The sequence below is a fragment of the Myripristis murdjan genome, chromosome 16, assembly GCF_902150065.1.
Source record: "Myripristis murdjan chromosome 16, fMyrMur1.1, whole genome shotgun sequence".
In the NCBI taxonomy this organism is placed as follows: domain Eukaryota; kingdom Metazoa; phylum Chordata; class Actinopteri; order Holocentriformes; family Holocentridae; genus Myripristis; species Myripristis murdjan.
This window is the reverse complement of record NC_043995.1, coordinates 33,343,911-33,362,904: the sequence shown is the minus strand read 5'-3', so window position 1 is coordinate 33,362,904 and position 18,994 is coordinate 33,343,911. Positions and strand designations below refer to the sequence as shown.

Below are 18,994 nucleotides of genomic sequence, written 5' to 3'. Positions count from 1 at the left end.
CAGAAACGTCCTCCCTGTCATTGTCCACCCCGTCATCAAGTCTAGTTTTATAACAGTTTTATAGGTTTTTCAGTGTTCCAGAAGTCAAGTGGAGGACAAAACATATGCAGAGAAAGAAACCATTTGAAAGGATACCTATGTTTATACTTTTTGTGGTAGGCCTACATTTAGGGACCAAGGGTTTTTGTTTTGTTTATATCAATCTTGTTTTTTCGTCTAGTTGAAGGTTTTATTTATTTATTTTTGCTGTTGTTGAGTGTCATTTCCAGATGTAGCCTACCTGTGCACAATTCAAAATACAGTAGGTGAAAAAAGTCATGTTTTGACAAAAAACATTTGTTGACAAAACCGTAACATTTTTTCCTTTAAATATGTATGAGGCACTTCACTATTGTCCACCCTGTCATGTTCATGTTTTATGTGAATAAATAATTATTTTCACAAGTTATCAAAACCTTTTGTGTGATTTTGCTCTTAAGAGATTAGGGCCAAACAGTATTATTTCAAAGTTTGACCAGATACCTTTATTTATAAAGTTTATTCAGAAAAGAAAGTACAACTTCCCAGATTTTACATATACAAACATATTTTTCCATATTTTCTGTATTTTTGAGAGATGTTTTCCAGAAACTAAAATATATTCCTGAACGAGGGACCAAATACCTTTCTGAAAATGTACATTTTGTAATCAATATATGATTAGAACATATTAACTCTATTTAGAAATTGTCCCATGACAGGATGGACACATTTTGCAATTCGCTTGTACTTTCTATGCTTGCAGTCAATTTCTAAAAGGTGCAGGAGCTTGACCAACATGCATTTCTAACAGCTTAAGGTCTACTTTATACAATGGATATGGAGTTCAGTGGAAAATCTCATCTTTTTTTGTGTGACATTGGGAAGTCTCAATGGCACTCTATACTGATATTGACTCATTTAACAAAATGAAGGGAAACACCTGAAACACTGCCAAACTTTCCAGATTTTTAATTTGCAGCCAACAGAAGTCAGAGGAGCTCACAGTGTGATCTGAAAAATATACTCTACGTTTGGATTCATGCAGCCCACGTTCACGGCCGTGTCATCGTACAGCAGGATCTTCACAATACAAAGTAAAACATGGATTTTCTACATTCAGCGAGATCTGTAAAACAGTGCTTAAAATTTCTTTGGATCAAGGCCCTTTGGCGTGAACAATTACAAAAATACATCTCAAAGTGCCAGAAACGCCTAAATTGTGCCAGAAATGTCTAAATCACGCTGCTCGGGTCGAGTCAGAAAAAACTGTTATCTCTGATTTTGTAGATTTTTTTTTTAAAGCTCCATCCCAGTGCCTCTGAATCTTTTTACTACAAATCTCCCACATTTTCCACCTCAACAAACCGTTTATCGACTAAAGGTTTCACAGCTCAGAGTCGACATGTGAGTTTGTGGTTGAAGCAGCCGCCTTATAATGTTCTCAACATTCAGAAACCACACAGCTGATGATTGGCTGTGGAAAGCAAAACATTTCCCACTTAGGGACTATTTTCCCTGGCGGAGGAGGAGGAGGAGGAGGAGGAGGAGGGAGCGTTTCAGTGTGAAAAAGTCCTGAAAAGCCAACAGTGCTGCTGCTTTTAGGAAAACTCATGTGGAGGACTTTATTGGGCTGATGGAAAACTGGAGTGAAGAAAGTGTGAAGGCTCTGAAAGTTCATGTTCATATCGTAGTGGAATGAATGGAGGAAAGGGAGGAGGAGTGATGTGGCAGCTCTGAAAGCCCACTGCTCGCTCTGGGAGGAGAGCAGAGGAACGTTCTGGAGAGGAACCTCTGGACATGCAGAGGAACCGGGACGGAGCTTCAGAAACTCACTGGACAAACTAAAAAAAAAAAAAAAAAAGAAGCTAGTTTTGTTAGTTTGTTCCTGGAAAGGCGGCGTGGTGGAGATACGAGGTTTTCACTCGACAGCAGCTGTTTTTCAGTTTTGGGCCTGGAAGTAAATTCTTCTTCATTTTTACATCTGGACAACAACGAGCCTGTTGTTTCATCAGCCGACGCAGACAAAGGCCTCTTGTCAGCACGGGACGCAAAGTGTGTGTGTGTGTGTGTGTGTGTGTGTGTGTGTGTGTGTCACTGAAGCACAGAGAGCAGAGAGACAGTGTGAGTTATAATAACTGAGCTGATTAAATGTTATTTCGTTCTCTCCAGTCGTTCTGACCTGTGATGCTAAAGAAAAATCAGTTGTGGACGTTTGTGATACATCTGAGCTGTGATGCCTTGCTCAAAGACACTTCGTCAGGACAGGACAGCCACCATGGGGGATCGAACCTGTGATCTGTCGGTCAGCGGGTCAGAGTTTGATGAAGAGCACGGCGGTGACGGCGGTGAAGCCCAGCAGCAGCGCCGTCACCTTGGCGATGCGGTTGCCCCCGGCGGCGAGCTCGTGCGGCAGGATCTCCATGAAGGTCACGTAGACGAAGGTTCCCGCCGCCAGCCCCTCCAGCGAGGCGCGTGCCAGCTGGTGCTGCGGCGACGCCCGGGTCTCGGTGAGGGCGATGCCCAGGCCGATGCCCAGCGGGGACATGAGGGCGAACAGGAGCAGGCAGCCGGCCACCAGGGGGCGCCGCAGACGGCCGCGGGCCAGCCTGAAGGCCAGGCTGAAGGCGATGATGCTCTTGTGGATCGTCAGCGCCAAGCAGATCTCCAGAACCCGCCGGCCGTCCTCCTGCAGGCCCACCGCCAGGCCCTCGAACACCGAGTGCAGCGACAGCGAGAAGAGCAGCACGAACGCCCGCAGGGACAGCTGGGACAGGTCCTCCACCGCCTCCTGGTGGTGATGATGGGAACGCCGCCGCACGCCGCCGTCACTCGACGGCACGCCCGAGTTCACCAGCAGGGCGCGCCGCTCGTCCGACGGGACGGACGATTGGTCCTTGACGGCCAGAACGATCTGCTCCAGAACCAGAACCATGAAGAAACCCATGGCCACGATGAACTCCGGCAGAGGGAACTGGAGCTGCAGGAGACGACAGGAGAACAGCTTAGTGACCTGGGAGAACCTGGGGGAACCAGTGAGAACCAGTGAGAACCAGTTAGAACCAGTGAGAACCAGTTAGAACCAGTGAGAACCTGGGAGAACCTGGGGGAACCAGTGAGAACCAGGTAGAACCTGGGGGAACCAGTTAGAACCAGTTAGAACCAGTGAGAACCAGTTAGAACCTGAGACCCCGTGTTGATTCTGCCCTGCTGCTTTTTAAAAAGCCGTTTCTGCGTGTCTGTTCAACTCTTGATTTATTTATTATTGCTTTTATTATTGTAGCTGTAATATTATACAAATTATTCATTTATTTATCTATTTTTGACTCTGATTTTAACATTTTGTGTGTGTGTGTATAGAGTGCTGCCTTTTGTCCCTCTGCTTTCTCTCCTGTGTTTTGTGTCTTTTATTTTGAACTTTAGATCTGGATCAGATTTTTCCTTCATGTTGTTTTTCTCTCTGCTGTTTGTGTCTGAGCTCTGAGGCTCTGCTCACTCTCCACAGCTGCTCTGTACATTAAGATCTTTATTATCATGATTACTAAAGTCCTGATTTCAACAATAAAGCTTGTGTTTATTTTCTGCGTGTCTCCAGTCTTCCCTCAGGTCTTCCCATACTAACATGTCTGTTATCGCTCATAACTAATTAATATTCAACATGCAAACGCTGTGATTGGCAGAGCCTCAGGGCAGATTGGGATCATGACACTGAGGATGATGCACATTCTGCTTCCTAGCTGTTGGTTAATGCGGTTCAGGTGCAGATCCTGGATGGAGATGTGAGCGGCGTGGGCGTGGCCGTGGGCGTGGGCGTGGCCGAGTCGCACTTCCTCTCTCACTTCTCTGTGACTCGACCGGGCGAGTAACAGATCAGACGCGTTCCTGACGGAGAAACCGGCGTCGGTGTTTGGGCCAAAGCTGCAGGATTTGGGCCAAATCACCAAACCCCGAGCCGGTTTGCTGAGGAAAGTGAAGTTTATCCAGCAGAGACGCCTGAGTGAGTCTGCAGCACGAGGACACGCAGGAGCAAAACAACACTCCTCTCTCCATTTACACTCTTTTATTTCTGAAATCATACAAAGGGGTTGCAACAGTTTCCAGCAGGTTGTGAAATAAGTCGCCGAGCGCCCCGACGGCCGAGGACGCTTTCACTTCTAGAAAGAAAAAAGAAGTTGTGGCTGCGTGTTCCTCCCCGGGCGGCCTGCAGCTGCACACAGCAGATGCAAATCGTTCTTAGAAACACAGAGAAACCAAGCTGCCATCTGCAGAACGCACGCACACACACACACACACACACACACACACACACACACACACACACACACACACACACACACACAGAGTTCAGGCCAAAGGCAGCATCTATCTGCCACCATCTGAGGCGGGGCAGGATGCTGGGACAGCCGGACGGCGACGTTCAGAAGTGAAAGTCAGAAGTGACTCGAGTCATAAAGTGAATTTTGAAAAGTGACACATATAATAATAATGAAGGCTGGGATAAAAAGCCTTATTTTACACAAGGAAGCACATTTTCCATCCTAAAGAAAGAAAGAATGAAATTACTGGGTTGAATATTTTCTAGACTCCTTTCAATCTGGCTTTTATTTTGAAGTAACGTTACAGCCTTAGTCTTTGGTTTTCACATTTATTTTATCCTTGTGCTTATTTTATTTTTTATTATTATTTTATTGACCTTTATTTATTTGTTTTTAACATTTTAGAGCTTTTGTTGTTTTAGTCTAGCATACTATTGTCTATTGTTGTCTATTGCTTTTATTTTTATTTTATTGTTGTGTTCCTTTAATCTTGCAGTGTGAAGCACTTTGGCCTGCAGGTCTGTATGAAACGTGCCGTTTAAATAAAGCTGAGTCAGTTAACATGTAAAAAGTCAAAATTCAAACTTCAGTAAAAGTAAAGATACTTCGTTCAAAAAGTCTTTAAGTCCTGAAGTTCCTCATGAGCCGCTCAGACGCCTCCGAGCGGCTGGGGGCTTTCACTGAGCCAGGCTAACGACTCCCATAGACTTCAAGTCTTTATGCTAAGCTAACAGGCAATGCTACCCATAGGAACTGAACCAGTGGACGTCCAGAGGTGGAAATGGTGTCCAACATCTGGTCTCAGTCTGGGGACGTCGGGATGTTCAATAAATGAGCTGAACACAGAATCAATCAGACTGATCGGTGATGAACTGATCAGCTGCTGCTCTGTTTGTTTCTACATGTTGCTGTTTGGCAAACGGATTAAATATTTCTAATTTCACTCTTGGATTTAATTGTTGGCATTTTGCTGCGACTAATGAATTACGACAGAAACGACACGCCGGACAGATTCAGCTCTGTGACCCTTCGACCCTAAAACGCAGCTTCAGCCTCTGCAGAGGTCACCTGAAGGGCTGCACTTTGCTGCTAAGGCATATTTGCATTTTATCACCTCAGAAACAGGAATTTACAAGGAGCACCTGAAGGCAGCATGAGGACACATTCATGCTGCAGAGGTGAACGTGTTCCTGCATCCTGTATCCTGGTTCAATAGTTAAGGACAGAAGAGCAAGGGCCACACACACACACACACACACACACACACACCTGGCAGCTGCCCAGCCATGGAAGCAGCTGGAGGTTAATTCAATAGTAGTTCGGAGGGATGACACAGTTTCCCGTCATGCCTGCCTGGTGCGTGCACACACACACACACACACACACACACAGTGATTTTCCCAGAAGTGCCCTCTCCAGTTGCCAACTCTCTTCTCTTGGCGTCGCCCTCCAGCCGCTCGCCGCTCAGGTCTGAAGTTCATCCAAACAAACACGACGAGGTCCGCACACAGACGCGTTTAAATTTAGATTCTGCAGCCGAGAATAAAATCGTCTCACGGCCGGCCTCTCTGCTCGGGTCACTTCAGGACCCGAGAGTCCGAAACGTGAGGAAAGAAACACGGCTCGGCAAAAACGACACTAATGAGCACGGAAACAGAAAATATGACGGACGATGAAACAGTTCAAAATATTAAAATAATAGAGAAACAACAGCAGCAGAGCAGAAGACAAGAGATGACTGCATGGTTATAAAAACACTTATTATCCACTTGTCCCTTCAAAATAAAAGTGTTTTTCTCTTACCGTCTTGATTTCCTGTATTTCCCTTTGAAACAGGAGGCGTGGCCGGGACGGGGTGCAGGGAAGGATCACTCACAAGAGCAAACCAACGGGATCTCAGTTTGGGAGAGGAACACGCTTTTATTTTGAAGGGATGGGTGGATGAGATTACAGATTTGTGAAGGTTTGATTGGTTGAAATTTAAATGCACAGCCACTGGTGATCATTTAAGATCCTCTGCACAGTTTTTTTGTGTTGGGCCTTGTGGCGGCAGAAATCATCTCGGTTAATCGACCTCTGATTTGCGCGGTGCGGCGCGGCGCCGCTGCACCTGCTTCCTGTTCCGGTTGTGCCGTTTCTCACCGTGACGCCCATGTTGCTGAAGGCCTGGCTGATGCTCTGCAGGTAGTCGGGCAGCAGGTCCAGCAGGCAGGTCGCCAGGAAAACTCCTCCAGCAAAACAGCTGACCAAACCCAGCAGCCTGCGCCGCAGCTCTGTGCACACACACACACACACACACACACACACACACACACACACACACACACACACACAGAAAGACATATCAACCTGCAGCCTCACACCAACACACCAGGGCAGACTGCAGGTTTACCTCTGCAGGTGTTTGATCAGAGGTGGACCTGCTCTGGAGGCAGATGATGTAACGCCCCGGGTGGAGTTAACCCTCAGTGGGCGGGGCCAAAGAACCACAGCTTTCCGGGGGAGTGGCTGAACGCACCTACCGGGCGTGCAGGTCATGAGTGTCCTCATGATGCGCATTGAGATCTGATCCAGGACGCACTCAGAGGCGTAAACAGACAGGTGACCCAGGACGGACTGAAGCCCCGCCCACTCACCTGCCGTCCTCTGTCTGCGGCTCTGACGTGCAGCTCGGCTGTAAAGCAGCTGCTCAATGAAGAAACACACAAACTGTCCGCCTGCAGGGGGCGCTTTAGAGGGGGTCTCTAACATCTGTACTGACAACATGCAGCTGGTTTTCTTCCATTTAAAGTAAATGGGCTGTTTCTATGGGAACGACTTTTCTTCACAGCATCAGCGTCTTCCTCTCTGGCCTCCGGCCTTTTCACTGAGCTTCACTGAGGTGTTACCGATCCACAGGGCCGCATCTCCCAGGGGGGCACAGGCCGGCAGCTGCCACCCTAAAAACTGGCCTTGCCCCCCAGTTTGGTCAGTCTAACAGAAAAATGGAAATGCTGTTGCCGGTCAGAAATTTCCAAGACTGAAAATCGTCTGTCTGAGTGGCAGTGAACGTGTCGTGGGACGAGCCGGCGGCGGGTCGCGTTCCTCTCAGGTTCCTGTCTGGATCTCAGCAGCGACAGGAAGAGAACCGCTGATCCAAGCAGAGCCAGATCAGCCTGACGTTTACACTGCAAAAACTCAAAATCTTTGTCAAAAAAATAAGACAAATAATCTAAACCAAGATTATTTGTCTTATTTCAAGTCAAAAATGTCTTATTTCTAGTCAAAATATCTCATTACACTTAAAATAAGACATGATCACCTCAGAAGTAACTTGTTTTTAGACAATTGTCTCTCGTTTCAAGTGAAAATTTGCTTGTTTCATTGGCAAAATTTGTTTCTTGTTTCTAGCTAATTTTCACTTATTTCAAGTGAATTTTCACTTTTTCCACTGGCAAATTTTGCCAATGAAACAAGCAAATTTTCACTGGAAACAAGTGAATTTTCACTTGAAATTGTCTAAAAACAATTTACTTCTGAGGTGATCATGTCTTATTTTAAGTGTAATGAGATATTTTGAGTAGAAATAAGACATTTTTGACTTGAAATAAGACAAATAATCTTGGTAAGAGTTTGAGTTTTTGCAGTGTACTCTCCGAACAAGTTAGAAGAACCACAGCTGGAGGCTCTGAGCAAAGTCATGATTTCTGTCTGTCTGTCTGTCTGTCTGTCTGCCTCCCTGTAAAATTTCCATGCAACCCTTTAGCCCCCCAGGAATATTTCTCTAGCTCCACCCCTGCCCAGCCAGTGGCTCTTTGGCCCCGCCCCCTGAGGAGATGTGTGTGGAGGTGAGGCCTCACCTGAGTCCACGCTGCACCCGCCCGCCCCTCGCACCACGCACAGCGGGACGAAGCCGCACAGCAGCGTGGTGGCCAGCAGCACCACCAGCGCCCCCAGTTTGATCTCCAGGGCGGGGACGTGGTCCGGGCCGGCCCCCCAGCCGGGGGACAGGAGCACGGGGGAGGAGCCGCCCACTCCGGCCGCCATCTTCACGTCTGTGTGTGGAGCAGGTCAGGCCGTCAGAAACGCTCCATGGGCTCAAACAGGACAGGCTGTCGGAGAGAGGGAGGGAGGGAGGGACATGAGGTTAGAGCGCCTCCCTCTGGCCACCACAGGAACATCTCCTCCATATACAGCCCTGCTGCTGTGACCTCTGACCCCGGTTAAAAGGCTGTTTTTTGGTAATATATGGTCATAAATAGGTGATTTTCAAAACTTTCCACCAATGGGATTCCTTGGGACTTTTTTCCCCTCACTCAGGACAAACTGAGGATACAGAATCAGTTGAGTTTGCTTCTCTTGCAGTTTGTCCCAGGTTGACCCCAATTTTGGCCTAAAATTACTGGACTATTATTATGTATGAGGATATGATGGTGTTGTGATGTGTGAATGAAACTGGGTTCTCTGGGCAGCCAAACTGGACGTCGCTGTAGAAAATGACCTCTAGATAGATAGATAGATAGATAGATAGATAGATAGATAGATAGATAGATAGATAGATTTACTTTATTGATCCCAAACTGGGAAATTCTTATGCTACAGCAGCATCAATAGAAACCTAAAAATAAAATAAAATTAAGCAGAATTATATACAATAAAGACTCTATATACAACAAGGACTAACCTAAGAATATAAGATATGAGAAGTGAAATATACAGATGGTAATAAATAAATATGAAATGCACAGATGGTATGGAACAGAGTTAGCATGAAGCCGTGGCAGAGCCCGACGCCCCGTACTGGGACTCAGGAGCTGTCGGACTTGATTCGGCCTCTTATGGAATCACCTCTTCCCCTCAGGTCAGTATGAAGAACAGTATGAATGTATATTAACCTAGTAGGCTATGTAATAAACAGATAATAAATAAACAGTTAAGGTGCTGAGTAGTGGAGTGACCTCGAGGAGAATCACAGCCTCATCAAACTTTTCAGAAACAAACTAGAGGAGGATTCAGAAAACTAAAATCACAATAAATGATCACATCGATTCACGTGTTGAATCGCCTCTGAAGCATCGTGACGTATCGGATCAGGCAGGAACCCGTGTTTCCTGAACGTGTGTTTGATCCCCTGACCGTGTTTTACTGCCCCGGTCACACTCTGATGCTCCGGCAATCAGTAACCGGGCAGGGTGGCAGTGCCTTGCTCAAGGACACGCCAGAATCAAACCTGTGACATTTTTGAATTTCTATTATCATTATTAGAAAACAGAGATTATACAGCGACCAACACACCGCGCCCGGCTCCGCTCAGTGTTCAAAACACCCACAGACTGGATGGTGGGTGACTGCAGCAGTGCCTTGCTCAAAGGCTGCAGGGCAGCAGCCGAGATAAAACCGTTAACCGACCGCGTCATGATGAACCACAGAGAATGAACAAAAACAAAAACAGGATGCAACTTCAGATCGCAGCACAGATTACACTCAGATTATACATTCAAACTGAAATATGAGCCTGTAAAGCTGCTAACACGACGCCGGCTTGAGCAGCTTCATGTTTTTATTCCAACAGGAGAAAGACGTTTGCATCGCAGCATCATGAAGGAGAGAAAAATGAGAAAACCATGAGGGTTATGTATTGGTTATGTATTGGTTATGTATTGGTTATGTATTGGTTATGTACGTGAGAGTGTTTCCAGACACACACGGTGTGTTATAACACATCAGCACAGGGTCACAGAGAGAAAACCAGAAACAGCACAGACAGGCTGCTGGGTTTACTGGGAGCTCAAAGTTTCTCCAAACCAGAGCCAGAACTGTGTGTGTGTGTGTGTGTGTGTGTGTGTGTGTGTGTGTGTGTGTGTGTGTGTGTGTGTGTGTGTGAAAACCAGAGTGTAGTCAGGAGCTTCTCTGAATGAATCTCAAATCAAAGGAAAGCGGGACAGCAGATGTGTTTGACTTTAATGACACACACAAGAAAACTTTGAGAAAACTTAATTACTGACGCGTCCGTGTGTGTGTGTGTGTGTGTGTGTGTGTGTGTGTGTGTGTGTGTGTGTGTGTGTGTGTGTGTGTGTGTGTGTGTGTGTGTGTGTGTGTGTCCAGTCTTACCTTGCTCCTCGCCGCTCGCTCGGGCTCTGAGCTGCTGGTTCCGTGAAGCGGCTCCGGAGTCAACATGCTGTCCGGGAAGTGGTGACTCAGATCCCATCAGCTGATCCAGCTCCGCTCCGCGCGCCCGCCAAGCCACACACAACAACACGGACCATTTCCTGTTTCCGCTTTCACAATAAAAGACTTTGGATAAATTTACGATGCAGCTTTTTTTTTTTTTTTTAGATATGTGCCGAGCCCTGCTGGTTAGTTCGGGTCTGGCTGGGCTCACCTGACTTCCCTGTTGTGCAGGTGGGTCATCAGCTCACCTGGGCTCACCTGAGGGCCCTGCTGCTGGCCTCTGCACAGGCACCCGGTCATTTGACAATGCTGATTTAATTTATGTTTTTTTCTACACTTTACAACACGCACACGCATTTCTCACTCATTCACATCCACTCGCCAACCACTTCTTATTTAGTCATTTCTGAGTCATTTACTTTAATTTAATTTAATAAATAATATTTTAATTAAACCGTCATCCAGGATGAGCCCCCAATCGTTGTGGCCTAAGACAGAACAGAACAGAAATCCGAAACAAAACTGTTCAAATAAAGACATTATTATCATCATCATCATCATCATCATCATCATTATTAGGCTACATGTCGAGGTGCCCAAGTAAGCTATTGTGTTAGTCTCAAATATGGCAACAAGTAGGCGTACTGTGTTTCGATTTTACAATTTATTGCAATTTTTGTTTATTGAATTCTCCTCTGGTAAAGCTTCATGAGGCTGTGATTATCCTCGAGGTCACTATAGCTCATTCTATACAGCCACAGCTAAAACAGGCCAAAAGAGCACATTTCTTTATAACATCATAAAAAACACAATATTTTAGTGAGGATTTTCCCCACATCTACAAAGAACTTTCAAAAAGACAAAGTATGGAGTTCCTCTGTTTGTGGTAAAAGCCTCAAAGGACAGGAGAGGAACCATCCAGCTGCTCCGACTGGGACTGACTGACTTCTCTTTTCAATAAAGAGTCCTTTGCTCTGACTCCTGAAGTAATGACAAGGATTCAAGGATCTTTATTTGCCATTTACAGTTGCCCCAAACTCACAAATTTATGACAGAAACACTTGAAAATTCTGACATCATAAGGTTGCAAATTTCCGAGAAAAACTCAGTAAAATAGTTTTTCTTTTACTTTTTGGGGGGTCAAGGAACCAAGAACCGGATTCAAGTAAAAAGAAAACTATTTTCCCAAGTTTTCTCATGAGTTTACTGACTTCTCATCCCTCATCTGTGATATTTTCAGAGGGAAGAAAGTCAAATGCTTTTCTATCAGCGACTCATCCTGATCACACCTCGTTATGAGATGGATGCTGCTTACCAAGGTTCACCTCACCCCTGAAAATCTAGTTTACTCTGTTCTGAGTGTAAAAATGAGGATAAATGAGTTCCAGTGGGTTTTATCCCCCAAGGCCTTCATGCCAAACTCCAACACTTTCCTTTACTTTCAAAAACCGCATAGTTCGTGCTTTTATTTTGACGATTTCCGGTTTGTATGTGTGTAAGTGTGTGCAACTTGACTGTCCTGCAGCCGGGAGGAGGATCCTGCAGCTCTCATCCTGGTTATGGAAAACTCCCCCGAACAGATCCTGGATCAGTCTGTGTTCATCCTGCTCAAACTGTGAGAGCTTTAATTTAATGTAATTTAATTTTTAATTTATTTTATTTTATTTATTTATTAATCACAAATGGTTTCACGTGGTTTCTGTTACAGGAAAACCTGTTATCTGCAGAAAGACAGATTACCAGGAAGGAAGAGAAGAAAGCGACTCTCTCACCGTGTGCAAACTGCAGAGCAAGAGGCAGCAGTTTAAAGGCTTTATGACCCTTTACTCTGCATGGAAACTTGTGCACATAAACCTTAAAATCAGCACAATGTACAGAACATGATGTCACACGTCAGGCACACGCTTTTAAAATCCACATTGTGGCTCTAACAGGTTTCAAAGGTCACAGTCACACAGGAGCACAGCGCGAGGTCAGCCTCAGGCCAAAGAGGGAAAACACAGAAGTGAAGTTTGTTAACACTGAAAACTGTGTGAGCCACTTCACTCTGTGAGATTAGAAGATCATGCCCACTTGAAACCCCTTAAGGACCCCTGGAAACCCCCTTAGATCCCTCAAGAACGTCAACAACCCCTGGAGGACCCTGGAAATTTCTCAAAATCCCATGGAAACCCTTTTAATGATCCCTGAAAAAAATCCTAGGACCCATAAAAACATCACAAAGACTCAGCGGAAACTCCTTGAAGGACCCCTGGGAACTCATCCATGTCTGCTGGAAACCCTTTAAGGACCCCTGGAAACCCCCATGACCCACCATGGAAAACTCCACATCGATGATCCACATCTAACTGACTGAAACATTTTTCTTAAAGTTGTCTGGATTGTCTAAGTCACTTCTGTTTTAACCTGGAATAATTTTGGTTTGGCCATTTCGTGTTGCTTTTATGTTGATTTTTATGAAACAAAACAACCACCAATATGAGCAGAAACGACAATAGTTTCATGATAATAAAGACAGATATGCTTATTCCTCCAAATGAGTGTTTCATCAGGACTCTTCCCTCTCGGGCTGAGGCCACTGGCTCTGATGCTCGCTCTTTGTTTGAGTCTAAAAACTAAAAAGTCAAGGTGGCTTTACTCGCCACTGCAGCCTCATGTTCACTGCAGAGATGGGCAGAATTTATGATTTTCCCCCGATGCTGAACATGCTGACAAACAAAAGGTCGATGTCAGCAAACATCTTGTGAGCCTGTAAAAACTTTATGAAGAGACGGGAGAGAGCCGACGCTGGCAGGTCGGTCACATGCAAGACCATAAAACAGAGTCCATAATACACAATATATACATTCATATTGATTAAAAGAATGTGCCTCAAGTTCACCATTAAATGAAAGTAAAATGATAAAAAAAAAATTAAATTAAAGGGTAAACTTTCATTTGAAGCCTCCCAGCATCTTTAAAATATCACCATTTGGTTATTGGGCTTAACTTTCTGCTTGTTTATCATTTTGTGAGATGGATTTTACTTTGCACCCTTTTAACATTTTTTTTAGTTTTCACATTGGCCTAAAAAAATAAGTAACTTTACATTTTGGACAAAAAGAAGTATGCCTGTTTGACAGTAGAAATAACACTTGAAGTTCAAGTTTCTTTAGGGCTTTTAAATTCTTGTACCGTCTCAAAAGATTGTACAAGCACGCCGTTTTTAGAAAACAAAAGAAAACACCTGAACCTTACCTGAACCTTTCTCTCAACAAAAAGGGGAAAGAGGAAAGTGCTGTGTATATATTTAATACATACTGTTAAAATAAAAGATAATGTCATGTTGTAAACCTGTTTATTCATGTAAACTGTTCTCAAAGTATGTCTCCAGTCCTATTTGTGATAAAGATCCAGAGGTTTTCATGATTTTTGTCTGTGTTTGGTGTGGGGCATCTGGAGCGCCTGGAGGTCCAAAGTTGGAAATGTCAGTTTCAGCTTTTAAAGTTGGACTGAATGGAGCTGAGCAGGAGGAAGCCCCGAGTTTCTGCCCAGGAGCTGCAGGTTTAAGAGCACTGACTACATGTAGGCTCTGAGGATCTGAGTTTCCAAGTGGGAACAATCAAAACCAGAACTGAGCGCTGTGCTTGCAGGACCCTATCCTCAGAAATATTTTTATTTGATTTTTTAAAACATGATTTCATACAATTTAGCTGGATATATCAAACAAAGAGCAGTTTGAAAGGAAAGACAATCTGATGAAAGACCAAACAAACAAACAAACAAACAAACAAACAAAAAACAAGGTGCCTATCATGTGGCTCCATAAAATAATCAGAATATACACATTATAAAACAGAAGAACAGGGTTAATACTGTAATACTGTTAATACTGTAGAGCACGGTTAACAGACACACTGCAGGGGAACGCTGCTTTGACCAAAATGGAAATGTGACTGACCGTGACGCCTGAACCCTCCGCCCACTCATACCTGCCCTCAGATCATGAGATCATGACCAACTCCGTCCAGACGGTCTTGAAAAATACAGGCACTCTTTGCGCAGTGCATTAAAACAGCCAGCAGGTGGCAGCATAGGCCTGAAGCTCTGCGCCCAGCTCTCAGTCTGAAGCAACATGCAGGAGGAGGAAGTCTGGAGACAGAACAGCATTTAGTTTTTCTGCAAACTGCAGACGGTGCAACATGCAGGATGTGAACTTACAGACGAGTGAATCTGCATTATTGTTGCCCCGAGGCATGAGAGAAAACAGAAAGAGGCCAGTTAAAGGTAAAAAAACAAAAAAAAACAAAAAACAAAACTAATAATATGTCTAAACTGAATATTTTATTTAACTTTACTTGTAAGATCTCTGTGTATCTCAGTTGCTCTTGTTCTGTTTAACCAGTAGAACAGCTGTGTGTGTCAGTGTGTGTGTGTACCCAGCCCTAACTCCTGAGCTGTGACCCTGCGCTGAACCAGGGTCAGATAATAACATCAGTAATAAGACATCGCTGCCTTCTGACTGTAAACTCACCCAGCCAGTCAGAGCTCCGTCTCCAGCACCAGCTCCTCCCAGTAGTCCTTGAAAAACAGCACGTTGGCGGTGTTCTGGCAGAAGTGCCGTAGCCCGGGCCAGAGCGGCGGGTCCACGTAGGTGTGGAAGACCAGGTACCCCGTGAGGCTGGGCAGCAGCGCCTCCAGCTGGGCCACGAACACGGAGCAGACCGGAGCCAGACTCCGGCCGAAGATGTTCATGTTGAAATGCAGGGCGTCGTGGCGGAGGGGGACGGCGTACGGCACGGTGCACAGGCTGAGGGCGGCGGGCTCGGACCGGCGGTCCGCGATCCACGTCAGGCCCCGGCGGCGAAGAACCTCCAGGTTGGCCTCCACGGGCCTCAGAGGCTCCCAGTCGTTGATGATGGTTTGGCCCGGCAGCAGTTTGGAAACGACGTGGTCAGACAGGATCAGAGTCTCCGCCTCCTGCTGGCTCAGCATCACCGGGCCGGGAGAGCAGGAGGAGGAGGAGGAGGAGGAGGAGGAGGAGGAGGAGTTACAGGGGACTTTGGCACGAAGCTCGGCGAGGAAGAGGCCGAGGTCGGTCGCCTCACAGCAGAGAGACAGGATGGCCTGTTGGGGCGACACCACAGAACATCACCAGCTGGTCCTCCACAGTGAAATCACCGGGAGATGTGAACTGGCCCGGCACACACACACACACACACACACACACACATGAACGACCTGGAAACACTGTGAGCCGACAGCCCACAAAGGTCCACACCGGTTCTACCTGTTCAGGTTGTACGGGTCAGCCGTTCTGAAGGTGAGCCGTGATGTCACCACACAGCTGGAGGACAGACGCATGTCGCCCTCTGCTGGCAGCGTGAGACAGGTGACCTCTGACCTGCAGGCTGACCTCTGACCTGCAGCTTGACCTCTGACCTGCAGGCTGCAGACTGGAACACACACACACACACACACACACACACACACACACACCTCCTTGGCGACGAGGCTGTACTTGCTCAGTGTCTGCGGTGACGGCTGGTCTCCACGGCTCAGCCTGCAGGCAGAGACTTGTGGGTAATGGTGGCGGATGTAGTCGGTCACATGTTTCTGCAGGGCGCCGGCGACGCCACGGCCTCGTAGGTCAGATGCTACCCTGAGACCCTGAAACACGGCGGTCTGACCGCCATCCACCAGCAACGCAGACTCCAGCGCCACCTGCAGGACGAAACAGGGACACGACGTGGTCAGAAGAGGAGAGGAGAGGAGCCGATTCAGTATCGGCATTGTGATTATACACGTATTGCAAGTTGACTTTAACATTTATTGCAATTTTTGTTTTTTGAATTCTCCTCTAGTTTGTGACTGGACAGTTTCATGAGGCTGTGATTATTATGATGATGATGATTATTATTATTATTATTATTATTATTTATTAGGTCAGAGATCAGACTAATTGATTTTGATTTTGACTGAATCGATTTATCTCGATGACCTAAGGAATCTGTAGGCACCAAAATGTCATGCTGGGTTGTTAGCAGGGTGACTGAGTATCACTCCAAAGTTCAGCTAAATTGAACTGAATGAAAATGGGTTCTCCTCTTTGCAGACATGCCCACCTTCTGCTAATCCCGTGCAGTTTGGGTCCACATGTGTTCTGTTTAACTGACAACACACAGCTGCCCCACTAGCTTGAACAAGTTTCAGCAGGAAACAGCCTCGGCGTTCAGCACATGGCCCAGAGCGGAGAGAAGGACGTGAACAGGAATAAGATCAGAGCAGTAAAAGGACTGTCTGACGCCGAAGCTGCCAGGAAACTGGAGAAAAGTGATGAGATGGTTTCAGTGCAAAAGAAACCGGAGGAGGAAAGAAAAGGAACTGATCAAAACATCTGCATGGACAGAAAAAGAAAAGGCTTCTTTGATGTCATGGTTGTCAGGCGAGCTGTGGAGATCCAGGGAGGAGCAGAGAGGACTGAGGGGGTGCCCACCACACCCCCCACACCGACAGTGTGAGGGTGGCGGCACGCTGGGTGAACAGCCTGTAACGTGGAGCTGTTCACACCCAGAGGGTCAAAGAGGAGGAAGCAGAGGAAGAGGCCTCACCACTCTGCTGTCCAGCGCTGCGACGAAGACGAGGCGTCCCGGCTCCTCCAGCCAGCGCTGGTAGAAAACAGCCATGTAGTCCAGCCCGTCGAAGGCCTCGCTGCAGATGTTCAGGACCTGCAGGAAGTCGCCCGGCTCCGCCAGCCTGAAGGCCACAGCTGCAGCCATGAGGACCAAGCAGATCCTGGACCAGCCTGATCCTGGTCTGATCCTGATCCTGGTCTGATCCTGATCCTGGTCTGATCCTGATCTGATCCTGATCCTGGTCTGATCCTGATCTGATTCTGGTCCAAGAAGTTACATCAGATCCCGTCTGAATGTTCCTGTGACTTTTGAAGCTCTGCTCAGCATTCTGTCTGTCTGTCTGTCTGTCTGTCTGTCTGTCTGTCTGTCTGTCTGTCTGTCTGTCTGTTTTTTTTTTTTTTTTTAAAGTACTGTACAAATAAAGTTTATGCCTTTATTATTATTAATTCTCTCTATTACTTTACAAATGATTAGTTTTTCTGATTATAGACGATGTGTGTGTGCCGCTCTGGAGCTGCAGCCCAGCTGAGGAAGTGGCTCTGCCTCAGGGTTTGGGATTCATGAGTTACGTTCAAGATCTGCAACGAGAACTGACTGCTCTATGCCAACGAGTTCAGACGAAGCACAGCTCACAGTTTTCCTGTTTTAGTATTTTTAACCATTTTTAAATACAAAAAGGCTAGAAAGATAGATAGATAGATAGATAGATAATAAGGTAAATAGTAATAAGATAAATAGTAGCAGTAGTAGTAGTTGTAGTAATAGTAGTAGTAGTAGTTGTAGTAGTAGTAGTCTTAGTAGTAGTAGTAGTAGTAGTAGTAGTAGTAGCAGTAGTAGTAGTGGTGGTGGTGGTAGTGGTAGTAGTAGCAGTAGCAGTAGTAATAGCAGTAGTAGTCGTAGTAGTAGTAGTAGCAGAAGAACTTGAAGGCAGCATTTGACGGTAAAATCTCCAGTAAAACCTCCCGACTGTTGGTGACCTTGAATGCACCTCTATGACATCACAGCCCTCTCTGTGCTTCCTATTGGCCACCAGCTGCTGTGTGTCCAATCAGAGACAGGCATGCGTGGAACAGCCGAGGAACATCTTTTTCCTGGTGGATATGAATATTTTTCTAGCTGTTTCGTCCGAGCAGAAATGGCAGACGGACACACTTCGCTTAGTTTGCATTGGCCAGTTGACTGCTGCATTAATGCATTTGTAATTACAAATAGAATAGAATAGAAACAACTTTACTGATCCCACGAGGGGCAATTCGTATGTAACTTCCTCATCCGACAAAGTACAAACACAGACAACAACAGCAGCAACACTCTCCATGCCAGGCACAGTCCAGTAAAACAGACCAGTGGGTCGCTGATAGGCCCACAAGTTAAGTTATGGCAGTTAATATTTAAGTATAAATACAAGAAGAAAGATATCAATAAATAAATAAATACAGACAAGAAAAGACATTAAGTTCTGTTAGGGCATAGTTTGCTTAAAGTGATTACCATCTGAGTTTAGCAGCTGAATGGCATAAGGGATATCGATTGGTCTCGCTCAGAGTTACATGGCATCGACGACCAGAAGGCAACAGTGAAAACTCTCGGGACAGAACATGGAGAGGCTGGCTGATAATGCCCTTTGCCTTCTTAACCACTTGAATCTCCCAGAGGGAACGCAGGCCTCTCTGTCTTACTCCAATAATTTTGGAGCAAGCCTTAACTCTGCACTGAACACACAAAAGTAGTCCAAATTTTCCCACTGACATTAAAAGAATTCAGCTTCCTCAACAGGTACATCCCCTTTCTTCACCATTTCACAAAATCGTGCAGTATAGAACCATGATCACACTCAGAGCGCTGCAGTGAAGATAAAGCTGTCAAAGTACATTATAAATGAGAGGGGTGACAACA

At 45.9% G+C, this 18,994-nt stretch overlaps 2 protein-coding genes across 2 annotated transcripts; both read right to left on the bottom strand.

Moving 5' to 3' along the window:
* Positions 1 to 1,745: 1,745 nt before the first annotated feature.
* slc39a3 (solute carrier family 39 member 3) lies at positions 1,746 to 10,487 on the bottom strand. The gene is made up of 4 exons (XM_030072442.1): positions 10,425 to 10,487; positions 8,174 to 8,425; positions 6,477 to 6,607; positions 1,746 to 2,998 (listed from the first exon to the last, which is right to left on the bottom strand). The coding sequence occupies exons 2-4, from the start codon at positions 8,358 to 8,360 to the stop codon at positions 2,333 to 2,335; spliced, it is 984 nt and encodes a 327-aa protein (XP_029928302.1). The 5' UTR covers positions 8,361 to 8,425; positions 10,425 to 10,487; the 3' UTR covers positions 1,746 to 2,332.
* Positions 10,488 to 14,181: 3,694 nt separating this feature from the next.
* On the bottom strand, positions 14,182 to 17,281 carry LOC115374128 (histidine N-acetyltransferase-like). Its single transcript, XM_030072892.1, has 4 exons — positions 17,075 to 17,281; positions 15,963 to 16,187; positions 14,998 to 15,590; positions 14,182 to 14,615 (listed from the first exon to the last, which is right to left on the bottom strand). The coding sequence occupies exons 1-3, from the start codon at positions 17,240 to 17,242 to the stop codon at positions 15,006 to 15,008; spliced, it is 978 nt and encodes a 325-aa protein (XP_029928752.1). The 5' UTR covers positions 17,243 to 17,281; the 3' UTR covers positions 14,182 to 14,615; positions 14,998 to 15,005.
* Between the last annotated feature and the right edge of the window lie 1,713 nt (positions 17,282 to 18,994).